The sequence below is a fragment of the Falco cherrug genome, chromosome Z (genome assembly GCF_023634085.1).
Source record: "Falco cherrug isolate bFalChe1 chromosome Z, bFalChe1.pri, whole genome shotgun sequence".
Lineage (NCBI taxonomy): Eukaryota > Metazoa > Chordata > Aves > Falconiformes > Falconidae > Falco > Falco cherrug.
The window spans coordinates 42,718,624-42,731,503 of NC_073720.1; the positions used below are offsets into that span (position 1 = coordinate 42,718,624).

The following is a 12,880-nucleotide window of genomic DNA, read 5'->3' on the forward strand; positions in this document are numbered from 1 at the left end:
AGAGGATTAGCATTTATTTCTTACAAACCCATAGAGTCTAACTATTATTACCTTTTTTTCTAAATCTGTCAAATTCATTCATTCACTTTTGTATATGCTCAATATACACAGATTACAAAGCCTCACTTTTGACTTCGTAGGCAAATTCTCTGAAAAATCTCTGTCCCATAAGATTACAAATCCCTACCCTCACAGTCTGTCCTCTAATAGGCTTCCACTTTCTCAACTGGAAATAAAAAAAAAGTATAAAATAAATATAGTTCCAAATCATCTTGTATTTCAAAAAGGCCAGCAGCAACAGTAACTGCTGTAAGTCAGGCAAGCCAATTGGGAAGGTCTTGAATCATTCAGCGTCAGGCAACAGCTACGTACAAAAAGAGAAGGGGCGGAGGAGTGTGTGTGTGTGTGCGTGTGTGCGTGCGTGTGCGTGTGTGCGTGTGCGCGCAAGTGTGCGTGCGTGTGTGTGCGTGCGCGCGCGTGTGTCAAACCCCAACAGAAATGCAGACTTTTATCTAATCAAAAGAAACTACACAAGTGAACATCAGCTAAGAAAATTAAAGTTTCCTCATACCCTCAAAATTTATTGTACATAAGTATCCTTGGTAGTATGACTCCAGAAGCTACTCAGTTGCATCTTCTACCGTTACAGATTGGTCGAGCCTATTTGCATTCTGAAAAGGAGTTGCATGATCTTTCATGCTCATAATAGGTGTCTAAACCGTTAAATTACTATTTCTTTTCTTATCTTGAAAGACACTGCACTTTAACAGCATGGCCCTTCCATTGTTCTTTACACCAAGTCATGTCCCTGAACAATACCGACAGCTGCTATCAAACTGGGCTGTGCTCACTCTCAGTGCAGCTGCCGCTTGTAGGAACAGACAGGCTTCTGATGTGTGTTCCCCCTCTGGGGAGAGGGCTTGACATGCTGCGTGCTCAGTGAGGGGGAGCAAAGGTCCACCGAATTGTCAACCCAATTTTATGCTATTCAGTTTTTCCAGGATATACACCATCCCTTTCAAACAAAATCAAGCATATGTCAAAGCATGAAATTCATTGTGTGGCACAAGATAATTATTGATCATGTAGACTGTAAAAGATCACTGGAACGTACATCTAATTTTAGCATTATGTATATGCATGCATCTACACAGTCCAAGAAATTTTGTGCCCAACAAGTTAATTTCCTCATTCACAGTTTTGGATTTGTATGGAATCATTCAGCAGTCTTTCAGAAGACAGAAGAAAAAGTATCTCTTCTAGTGAATCTTTGATAATTTAAAAGGAAAAAACATGGAGGGTTCTATTCCTGCTTCCAAACAGGTTCCTCTTCCCACCCCCAAAAGAGAAGTTCTTAATTGCACACGATACTTAATAGATCCTATTGCTTTTAAGACTATTGTGCCAACTTTAAAAAGCGGTACATGACATGCTAGAGATAGCAAAATTTGGTTTGGCTAAATAGCACTATTCTACATCCAGTAAGAATGTTTTAAAATATGTTCCAATACATATTTCTATTTACTGCATATTTTTTTCTTTAAAACTAGTTCATTAAAAAGAGGTTTCCATTCTATTTTCATCCTAAAGTAATTCATTTTTTAAAATGCAAGAAAGTACAGTTCTCTAATCTTTGTTAATCAAATACCACAAATGTACATGTGTTGTATTTCAAAGATCAAATCAGGTATTCATAAAGTAATTCATTACACAAGCAAAACATCGAGAAGATTGTGACAAATACAGATGTAATTGTGTGGGTTTCTAAGATGTGATTAGTAAATCAACTAAGTAACAGTCAAAATTTGATACGAAGGGAAAAACAGCACAGATTTTAAGGGGGGGGGGGTATGTTTATGCAAAGCTAATCTGTCAAGTGTAATAAAGCAGCTTGAATAAAATTTAAGCTGAAAATCCACTGAAGCTCCCCATTTCAGGGAGGAAAAGCTATTAAAAGGAAATGAAGGTCACCCTCCCAGTTTATTTCACCTAATTGACTGCCAACAGCTTACCACAGGCAAACCGACTGCAGATCTGCAATTGAGAAACTGATGAAAGGAGGGTTTTCAAGCTGAGGCTCATTCTTTTAATCCTCCCTCACTCTTTTTTTTTTTTCTTCCATCTCCAGTTGGGATGTAATTTTAAGCACAGATGGATTAACTGGTTCCATTGTCTGTAGATGTCATTGGACTATGGCACTGTTAATCCGTACAGCAGCATGTCTAATTATCATTACAAAGTGTCTGAGGGAACTATAAAGACCAGCAGGGCATCTTCTCACAAGCAATTAACATAAATTGATAAGTGAGTAATTTGAATCTGCTCAAGGCGCTCACATATGAATAAAATCAGAAAGGACGAGTTCTTGTTTCAGCTACTTCTTTCACTTAGTCTGGAAGGGCAGAAAACATGAGAAATATTCTAGACTTAGTGGCAGGGGACATGAACTCATACAGTGGAAGAAATGTATGGTTCAAAAAGTTCATTAATACAAAGCAAATGACTTGTGATTGACAACCAGTCACAAGCAAGTAGTATTAACTTATTTCAGCATATTTAGCACATACTTAGTGAAAGGCTATGAGAACACTGTGTCAGACAATTAATACTACTTCAAAAGCAAGTGAAGTTTCTTTTCAGTAGTTTGCTAATTTAAAATTCATGAAAGATTCACAAGAAAAGGAAAGAAAGAAGAATGAATAGTTGTACAGGCTCCAAGAACCCAAATGTCACAAAAAGCATGAGGCAAAGGTAACTACATCAACTGACATCCAATGCCTACAAATAAACAAGCATCATTATATATTTTGCAGGGAAGGTTTCGTTACACACAGCATCACTGCACAAAACTACGTACTAGCAAAGTAAACTATTAACATTATCCCTACTAAAAACTGTGTGAAGTAAGGCAAACACTTCAGCAACACTGGGTATCACAAAGCATTAGATATCAAAGCACTAAGTGTAAATAGCAAAGCAGTAAGATATGAAAGCAAGTTATACACACTGTAGGAGGTAGACCTGGAAGGCCACGTACCCCGATGATGGCATTCAGTTCAGCCATGGTCACTTGTTTGGCACGTTCTACAGCTTGGGCCACTTGCTGCTGATGCTTTTAAAAGAAGAAAGGGTATGGGGAAAAATTTGTGTTAAGGTATTGATCACACCAAATCAAACCAGGATCACAAACACATGAATAACTGGTTCATCTGCAGAAGCCCAGGCTACATATTACAAGACATCTTACACAGGTAAAAGTGCCCAGTTTCTTACCTATTCAAAAGCAAGCAAGAGCCCTGAAGGCAGCAAGCTCATCTATTCCCCCTTCAGTATTGATTTTCTGGCAAATGAATAATTAGGTTCTAATTGAGTTGACAGGACAATAATGTCAACTTCACATTAGTGTCACTTTTAACACATATATATTTTGTGCCTACACAGCAAAACCTACTGAAATTTCAAATATGGACAAGTGCTTCACTTAACGAGAACTACAAACACTCTTTGTAAACTGTAAAGTTTGGCAAGGCTTATCCAAAATAACAGGCTTCAAAATCTAACAGCAGCTGCCCACAATATGCTACAATCACAATCATGCAGACCACATGCAGGTTTGTAACATTAAACACTGTTTTGAATGTGAGCTAACTATTCATTATATTAATTGTAATTTTATAATTTATATCAAAATATAAACTTGATATAAATTATGTAGACAAGATAAGCATGCTTATTTCACTAGATTCACATTTGACAACTGAATATCAAATAACCAATCACCACGATTAGAAATGAAAGCATTTTGTTGCATTGCCAATATTTTACAGACTCCCACTCTCCTCAGGCAATGAAATAGGCTGAGCCATTGTCACTAGTTTGAACTTAAGATTTGTTAGACCAAATTAGCAGGGGGTTTGCACACTTCAACTATAACAGATGTTCCTTACACTTGTGTATTGTGATAAAATTAACATCTTAAAACTAGCTAATTTGCAAACAGAAAGGCAACATAATTGCACTTTAACAGATGAACAGTTTTACTTACTTCCTGAGACAAAAACGGGATGACTTGTGCACAAATTGTGTTCAATCTCTTGGCGATTTCTGTCTATAAAGGAAAAGTAGTTTGATTAAAACTGTGTTTTAGTGCTTTTTTTTGCCATATATTAACTAGTGTACAGGATTACATTAACTTCACATGGTGAAGAAAGTAACAGAAATCCGCATCTTCATACTACTGGCATACAAAAACAGCTAATATACATATAAACCCAGATGAGGACAGAGATTTAGTTAGCTACTCTAGGACATCTGCCATGTCTAAAGCACCTAATCTGAATACATGTTTAGGCACAAATCTGGTCCTTGTACATAGCTCATTAACAAGTGGAGCATTTTTGAAATCCATTAAGTCCAAAATAAAGCTTTTCAAAAGATAGATTTATTACTCAAATTATTAAACAGCATAAAATGATGGTGACAGGCATAGAAGAAAAACGTTTCTTTCATGATCAATTTTATCTGCCTATCCAAAGGTAAAATTAATTTTTGCTGACAGAAACACGCCATAAGGAGTACAAAAGAAATACCAAAACAGAAGTGAGGCAGAATGGAGACAAAAGATACAGACTTCAAGATTTCCATATTGAGAGAGAATTAAAATAATGCAGACAAGAAAAAGAATCAGATTAGAAAATGTGATAGTCAATAACAGCAAATTAGTGAAACCATGAGTAACAGGAGAACAATAAGGCTAGGAACCAGCAGAGAACAGAACAATCCTTCGCTAAAAGCAGCAGAGAAGACAGCAGGACAAAGTGTTTGAGTCCCACTTTTCAATAGCTTGATGTATCTCCCACTTATGGCATGTCAACTTGAGCATGGGATTTCTGGTGGGGTACAGTGATCTTCTCTCATTACACAGTTTTACCCCTGCTTACAGCTTTTCAGACCCATACAGAGCCTATTCAGAACTACCATTATAATTAATCCCCAAGGTATTTGCACAACTCCTAGTTTTCCTTAAAAACACCTCCTGCAGTCACTGTAGCACAGTGGCAAAAAAACAAAATTAGCGTCCACATGTGAACACAGCCTACATACAGGACATTCTGAACAGCTTTTTTCACTCTGCCATATCATTAATCCATACAGCTATTTCTTGGGGGTTTTGTTTTAAGACACAAGAAATAAAGAGATCCCTGCTGAAAATCATTAGGCCTTCCATGAAGGACATACATAAACCTGAGTAAAGATAAACTCTTTCAAAGAAGTCAGATGAAAACATTGGTAACCATTCTGCTGAGACTTTCCCTGAGCCCTCCCATCATCCTGAGTTTTTTAAGACACTGTGATATGCTGATCCTTATATATGAGTGAAGCAGTAATCAGGATACAAAAGCCAGCCTCTGCTTTTGTCTCAACAGACAGGTGATTTGGGATCTAAATACAACTGGCAAGCTTTAACACCTCTTTTCCCACCTCCGAGAGACACAGGGGAAATACTTGATAGCACTGAGATTTGTAAAACACCATCTCTCTCTGACATAAGTTGAAGTTCTCCACCTAACCAAAGTCTGGCATTTGATACATCCACCATAAAGTTCTGCGGACAGAAGAGTCTCCAGAGCAGTTCTGGGATGGTTTCTTCTTAGGACAAAAAGGTTCCCCCTCAATAAGGGCAATGAAATGACAGCTGCTTTACAGCTAACCTTTCTTACCTCGCAACAAGGGGAACGGACCTCTGTTCTGAATAGAAACAGCTACTGTTTCACACAGTAAGTACCACAGCAATCTGCTTCTGTTTCACTTGGGCCACAACCACAGAATACCCACCATTCCGTGCATGACCCTTAGTACTACATATATATCAGCAAAGGCAATACAAGGAAGCAACCAGTTTAACTATTATAAGTTATCAGACTTAACTATTACCAAATCTGTTGGTACTTTCAATGGCTGTTATCAAGGGCAAAAAAAAAACCCAACACAAACACCAGCACACAACTCTTGAGAATCTATGTACCAAAGGGCATTTTTCCACATACCTAGTATGTGTCTCCATAAAGCAAGGTATGTCAGCTATGAAAAAAAAGTCTGTTGGCTCCCAGTCTACTTGGCTGATGTTTAGCTGAGACGTTTAGGGTCCAAGAAGTTAATTGCCTTAGACCAATGGGATCACCTTGGTTTTCAGAATAGAAGCCAGGATTAATCATAGCAGGTGATGAGAGCAAAATAAAAACTCATTTGGTTTCTACTGAGAAGTTCTTTGGCCTGAATGGCCTACATAAGTGTCCCTTTACTGTAATACTGAAATAAGTATCCTTATAGCTGTAAGAAAAAGATAGATCTATTTTCAGTACAGTCCATAAAATATGCAAGTTGTCCATGTCATTGGGTTTTACTGGACAGGATCAAATATATGAGCTTCACTACTAACATAGCATACAGGACAGCACACAGTAAGACAAGAAAACTCAACATCATGTGATAATTACCAGTCCCAACACAGGTTGATAAGATTTAAAAAAAAAAAATTCTAATAAAAGTGGGCATAATCAATTTTTCCCCTTTCACAGTCAACCTTACTTTAAAATTATTATCCCCAGTACTACCATACCCAACTTAATATCAGAACTGAAAAAAATGTGTCCTTCTGAGTTTGTCTTTACCAAAGCAGGGCATCACTGATGACCGTTAAGTGAACAGCATTGTTAATATTCATCAACAGTGCTTGGTAAATTTAAATGCATATTCCATAAATAAGTTTATTTTGAGATTTGTTGCTTCTGTCACAAGTGCCAGTTGAGATATTTACACTGAAAGTAAACTGAAAAGACTATTCTATGCTTCATAACAAAAATCTGCTTGCATTTAAGGGGCAGTCTGCCTGCTAGTCCCATTTGCCACACACAATTAAGGTACTTAAAATTATTTAACCGTGATATTTTATATGCCTCCTGTTTACTGTGCTCAAGTGTTTAGTAAAAAAAATTCTTACTCAAAAACATATTAAGAAATGTTGTTTTTTCTCTAGTGAGTTGTGAAAGTTAGGTTTTAATGTACAATTCACCTACTCTTGCCCATCAGGAGTTGCAAGAGGTTGTTTTCAGAACTGAGAAAAAGGAACTTACTTTAAATATAAAACCAGTTGTTCAAGAGGCAACACAGATTCACCTTTCAAGATGAAATATCTTCCAGTATACGTGTGTGTGTATATATATATATTCGTTCACTCTTGAAAGCAAACACCTATTTTGAAGGAGTCCAGGAAAGCTTCCTTAATCAAGTCTAAACATCAGTAATCGGTGGCATTACAGTAAGCTATATATTCAAGATTTGGGGCTCATGCATTTGAAAGTCTTAAAAGTAGGGTACTTATCAGTTACTTCTAGAGGCCTCCCAATGCAACATCGCTATTATTAACTGCTGATCTTGGGACATATAGGGCAGTCAGAAGAATGAGTCAACAAACAACATTTTGCAGAAAGCTGCTCGAGCATAGAGAAACATGACTGATTGGCCATGTTCTTTGACTCCTTGCTAAAGCAGACTGTAGAAGCCTGCATCTCTCATGAAAGCCCTCCTAGCTCTATGGCAGCTCTTAGCAAAGCATCTGAAGTGCCCTTAATTGTTTGTGTTCTTAATGCAGAGCCTCTTGAATACATTCATTTCTAATAGAGGACTTGAGTGTCAGGCCCATCCAAGAATGACAAAACTACATCATTCACTGGTTCTTGCTGTTATAATGACTGTCTTTTGATTTATTTGCAAATGACAAGCTTGTCAGACCCCTGACTGAAGTGCTACCCTCCTTTCTGAAGTACCATTAAAAATTAACATGAAGGAATTCAGCTGCATTTTGTAAAATTAAGTTCAGCTGACAGATCTTTTTCTTCACTCATGTAAATTTTTTGCCTCCATTCCATCTAATTAAAGACTTAAATGTTTTGACCTAACCATTGCCAAACCTGAGTGTTTGTACTTAAGTTAGTCTCTTGCTAAAATGAATTCTTAACATAATGACAAAGAACAAAGCAGCCAGACTAGTTACTAAATATAATATTCATTTAAACATTTTACTATGCAGTTAAGAAAGAGCTTGTACATACAACTGATTTTTTTCTTCATTGTTAAAAAAAAGTATTTAAGTGTTTTCCTCTACAGTAGTCTATTCCAGATCATTTTGCATTTTGAGAGCCTGTACTTTCCAAAGCACCATGTAAGATATCATACGTATATCAACATGATTTCTTAAACTACAGCTTTTTGCACTGGAATAAAAAGAAGAAAGTATAATACAAGTACCCAGACTCTGACTGTTTTTCTCAGTACACCTAATACCCACGCATGTTTTATCACTTAATGCTGGAAGTCCCAGCCTACGGGGACCATCACTCTCACTTCCAAGTGAAGAATGCAACCTTCCTCTGAGGAGAATTAATCAATCACCTTTCAGCTTCAAAGGTTTCACCAATAATAATTTTGGGTTTGCTCCAATCAGTGTCTACCATACATGCTGCAGTAGTGACTTTAGCTTTAGTGACTAGCATCCATGGTGATCAAAAGCAAAAATTAAGTCTGTGAAAACAAACATGTTGCAAATCAGCTGTACTGTGACAACTGCTCTGTTATCAGTGCCAAGATTCCTCAAAGCTGTCCAGACCTTCCTTTACAAAACAATGCTCAGTTAAAACTGTCCACTGTATGTCAGAAGCTTGTTATTCTTTCTTGCAAACTGCACTTCCTATATCACAGTTAAGTCAGTATTTGAACTCACTCCACCACCACTTCTTAAGGACAGGTTTATATATTCGCATTTATTACATCTTTATTTACTTCAGTTACTTTAACGCAATTTTGAGAATCATTTTTGTCGTTACATTAGGAAGAATACAGTTTAGGAACAACATGATTAAAAGTAAAGCAAGAAAATCCAAAGTTCTGATGACACACACAAAGTCCTGACCCATTCCTTTAAAGCAAAAGAATCACAGAATCAGCCTTTAATGCAGAAATAATTTACTGTCAAATCACATTCACAAAAGCTTTAGAAGGTAATTCTTCAGTACTCTGCCTCTACTTAACACTTTCAATACAAAGAAAGCCAAGTACAATACTGAACTCCTTCAGGGAGAACAAAATGGACTTCCCGCCATTTACAGCATGTAACAGTAATCCACTAGGGAGTAAAGGTCAATGTTGCACTTTTGGTCATTACTGAATCATTTGAGATTATCTATGGTAAGGATGAGAAGAAAATCGAAGGCTATGAGAATGCTGCAAATGGCTTTACCTCATACCAACTTTGATCTCCATCTGCCTAACAGACCTGTGGATAAAAGCCCTCTTTATGGAACGTGCTTGACCATTTTTTTCATCCCTGTTGCAACCCAGAAATCAGTTAAATATTGCATACCACAAGTCCTTGAGTAAGAAACTGCATGTATATATATTAGTCTTGATCTAAAGTTAGTACTGATTTAGTATTTTCATTTTTCCAGTAGAATCATCAAAACAACCAGTATACTTAAACAATGTAGCCTTTATTCTTTTTGTGACAGAGATCTTCGAAGACAGCAAAAAGCACACACAGGCCAATTCCAAAAAAACCATTTTGCTGCGCTTAGCCATGTGCATGCTGTTAGAACTTCGCTGCAGGAAGACTCAAGCACTTCCAAAAATTGCTAAGAATTCAGGGGGCGAGGGCATGTTGGAGGTATAATTAAAACTCGAAAGTTAAATATTCAAAAATCTCAAACTATTAAGGCTAGCATTCCATGAACTTTGCTGTTCATGAGTTACTGAATCCATGCTGGGCACTGAGATATGCATATATTGTTAATGTCCTTTTATGTAAAACTAATACACTACAATCTGTTTTGGCAACGGCTGCAAAAGGGAAAAAAGATAACATGCCACTTAAAAGTTTAGGCCCCCATAGTATATCAATGTCAAACAACAGTGTGTCAGGCTAAGATTCAATTCAGGTAAGTGCCACTGCCAAGTTTTCTTGTTCCCAGACGTGCTTTGAGATTATTTTATTGCTTAAAATTTAATTTGTTCCAACTTGCGTCTCCATGACAACGTTGGCTAACCCTGCAAATCATTTGGATAATTGGATATCTTATCTTTCTATTGCTCTCAAATCAAATGATTCTGCTAGAAATGCAGCAGCCAATCAAATTTACAGGCCTCCTGAGTAATTGACTCACACAAGTAGCCACATTCATCTCCCTTTTACCACCATATTAACCACCCCACCACAAACTGTGGAAGGTGGCCTTCAAATTCAGTTTTAAGTTATGAACGCTGTCATTACTAATATTCTTACCAATAGGAGAAGGTGGGAAGGTTTATTCTCAAAAGATACTTGAAATTCAATCTGACAAGTGGTAATGGGTAGCACTCATTTCAGCAACCGCAACAATCTCTGCATTTTGGGCATAAACTCTCAGTTTAACATGACATAGCATTAACAAATACAGCTTCCCCTCTGCCCCGCATTTGTACTACTTATTTTAATTGCGAGGTTAGCCACCCACAAAATGATATTAAAACCCCAGAAGACTGGCATGAAGAATCTTTAGCTATGAAAAAAACCAAAACACCACCATATTGCAAGTGGGAGTGCAGAGAGGAAGAAGTAACAGAAGCATTAACAGAATAAAAACTCAACACAGTAAAACCACAGAATGCATTTCCAAAGTGAAATTAGTATTTTTTTAATGCAGTACCTAAACTACACTTATCTGAATCCTCTTAGATGTCAGTTTAAATTACAGAAAGGTCATGTTAATTTAAACATAAGCTACTTGAAATGCACCAGTCAACAGCTACACTTGCCAAACATCTAGTACAGGTTTGGACCTCGTTCAACTGTGAAGTGACTGGATATATTTCAGATGTCTAATTTCAATGCTTTCTATAATAATAGAGAAAGGCTGCTGTTTAGCTCTCAATGAACCACTGTACACAACTGCCCATCCCATTTGCAGCTGTAAATCCTGTTGAACCCAAGCCAACTGGCAACAAAGAAGCTGTTGTCAGGATGTTAAAGTGCTCTTTTCACACATCTTCACCAAGTCAAGACTCTTCTTAAACTTGGCTAAACAGGACAGTTACCACATTTCTCCTTTAATCCAACTTTAGCCCATCTTGCTCAATCACTTGAAACTACAAAAGGTGTGTTTATCCAAATTTTAGTTCCACAGCTTAGTTTCCATGCCTAAGCTAACCTTCAATACACACAGAAGTACTTAAATCTCTGAAGTGTGCACACAGCTTTATTTTACTTTCAAGTTGCTTTCCAGCACACTCAGTTCCCCCTTCTATTTAGATTCCATGAGATGCTGAGCAAGTCAGAAGCTGACTCAAATCCAGAAGAGGTATTGCCACCTTTGCTTCCAGTAGCACGCTTTCTTCAAACCATGCTAGAGGCAGTTGGACTTGTCCAACATCTCAACTAATAAGTCAAGCAGAAAATACTACTACAGGAGGAGGGAAAGGACCAACTTAGTAAACCACCATGTCAGCAAGTTAAATAGGCTCACAGGAGGCATTGCTCAGGTACCAATGCAGCCCAGAAGGTGAGAACCAAGCTGGGAGCAGACGTTTTTGGGGGACACAATAAGCTATCAGATGAGCGCCCTTCCTCCCACAGGACTGCACTTTCATGTGCTCTTATCGTGCTCTAGAAGCAGCACAGTCTCCAAAATTGTCCAGTATACTTCGCATTATTACCATTAAGGACATTAAGAGCTGCATTTACTCTGGACAACTGAGAAACACTACACTATGTAAGAACAAGGAGGAGACAAAGAGAAGAAAAAAGAAAGAAGGCATTAATAAAAGCAGTATATCCGTAACTGCTACACCTCTATCAGAAGAGAGCTCTGTTGGCTTTGCATTTAGTTTAGGACATTATTTTAAAACTGCTTCCTATTTCATTCTCACTCCCACAAATTTCTGCATACACCCTTGCAGCCCTTGCCACACTAAGCCACTTTACTGGGATGGCAGTAGAAAGTTACAGCTCTTGCATAGCTGCAGAAGTGCCTAGAATCACAGTTTCCAGGGATCAGAGCATAGGGTTCCTCAAAGAAAGCAGACATTTTTACAGTATGTAAGCCAATAACAAAACTCCCTGTCAGGATTCTGTTTTTATCAACATTCAAGACTGTAATTGCAGTAGAATCTGGACTAGAACAGTAAGTGTGCCATCTCACAAAAAAGATGGCACACTAAAACAAGGGCCTGAAATACTGGGGGGGGGGGGGGGGGGGCCCAGAATCCAACATGCTACCTTTCACCAGGACATCAGAAATAACTACCAAATTAAACTCATCAACTAAATCACATGCAGTGTTGTATCTTAAATGTAATTTTGCCTTTTTACAATACTGAGTATATTCACAGCTCAGTTTCAAAACTCTATCAAAGTCAGAGAAACAATTTAAGGCCTTAAAAGGGTGTTCATATCGATGTTTCAGGTGCCATCAGGAGACTCAGTAATGAATAGCAGGTTGAGAGGATTGACAACTCTTCTGTTAGCAACTAGCAGAATAATCCACCCCACAGGACTTCTACGGAAGGTGAAAATAACATGAGATTTTTCACTACATGGGGAAAAGGTTTGGAAACCTTTCAGCAAAACTTTGGGAACAGGTCAGTAAATTTCTCCACCCTTTTATTTTTATATATATATATATGTTCTGTGGCTCATAGAATAGAAGAGAACTAGTAAAGATACCATCTAGATTACATTCTGATAGAGAAGAACTAATTGAAACTGTCCAAAGAGCAACTAATTTGATTAAGACTGTTCATAATCCCTGCCTAGTTTATAATCATCAGGGCAGGAAGGAAGAATGAAAAAGCT

The 12,880-nt window shown here is 37.6% G+C and overlaps 1 protein-coding gene across 8 annotated transcripts in view; it reads right to left on the minus strand.

The window, feature by feature from the left end:
- Positions 1 to 12,880, minus strand: part of LOC102054629 (TLE family member 1, transcriptional corepressor) — a 160,752-nt gene that overhangs the window by 133,194 nt on the left and 14,678 nt on the right. For 6 of the 8 annotated variants that reach the window (XR_008730399.1, XR_008730400.1, XM_055699910.1 and 3 more), the window contains exons 5-6: positions 4,046 to 4,108; positions 3,008 to 3,112 (exon numbers count right to left, since the gene is read on the minus strand). Coding sequence is in view for 6 of the 8 variants with exons in the window: in XM_055699910.1 (XP_055555885.1) it covers positions 3,008 to 3,112; positions 4,046 to 4,108 (168 nt within the window). In the remaining 2 variants the exon portion in view is untranslated. The remainder of the gene's footprint in view (positions 1 to 3,007; positions 3,113 to 4,045; positions 4,109 to 12,880) is intronic. The other 2 variants (XM_055699913.1, XM_055699912.1) reach the window with 1 other exon arrangement.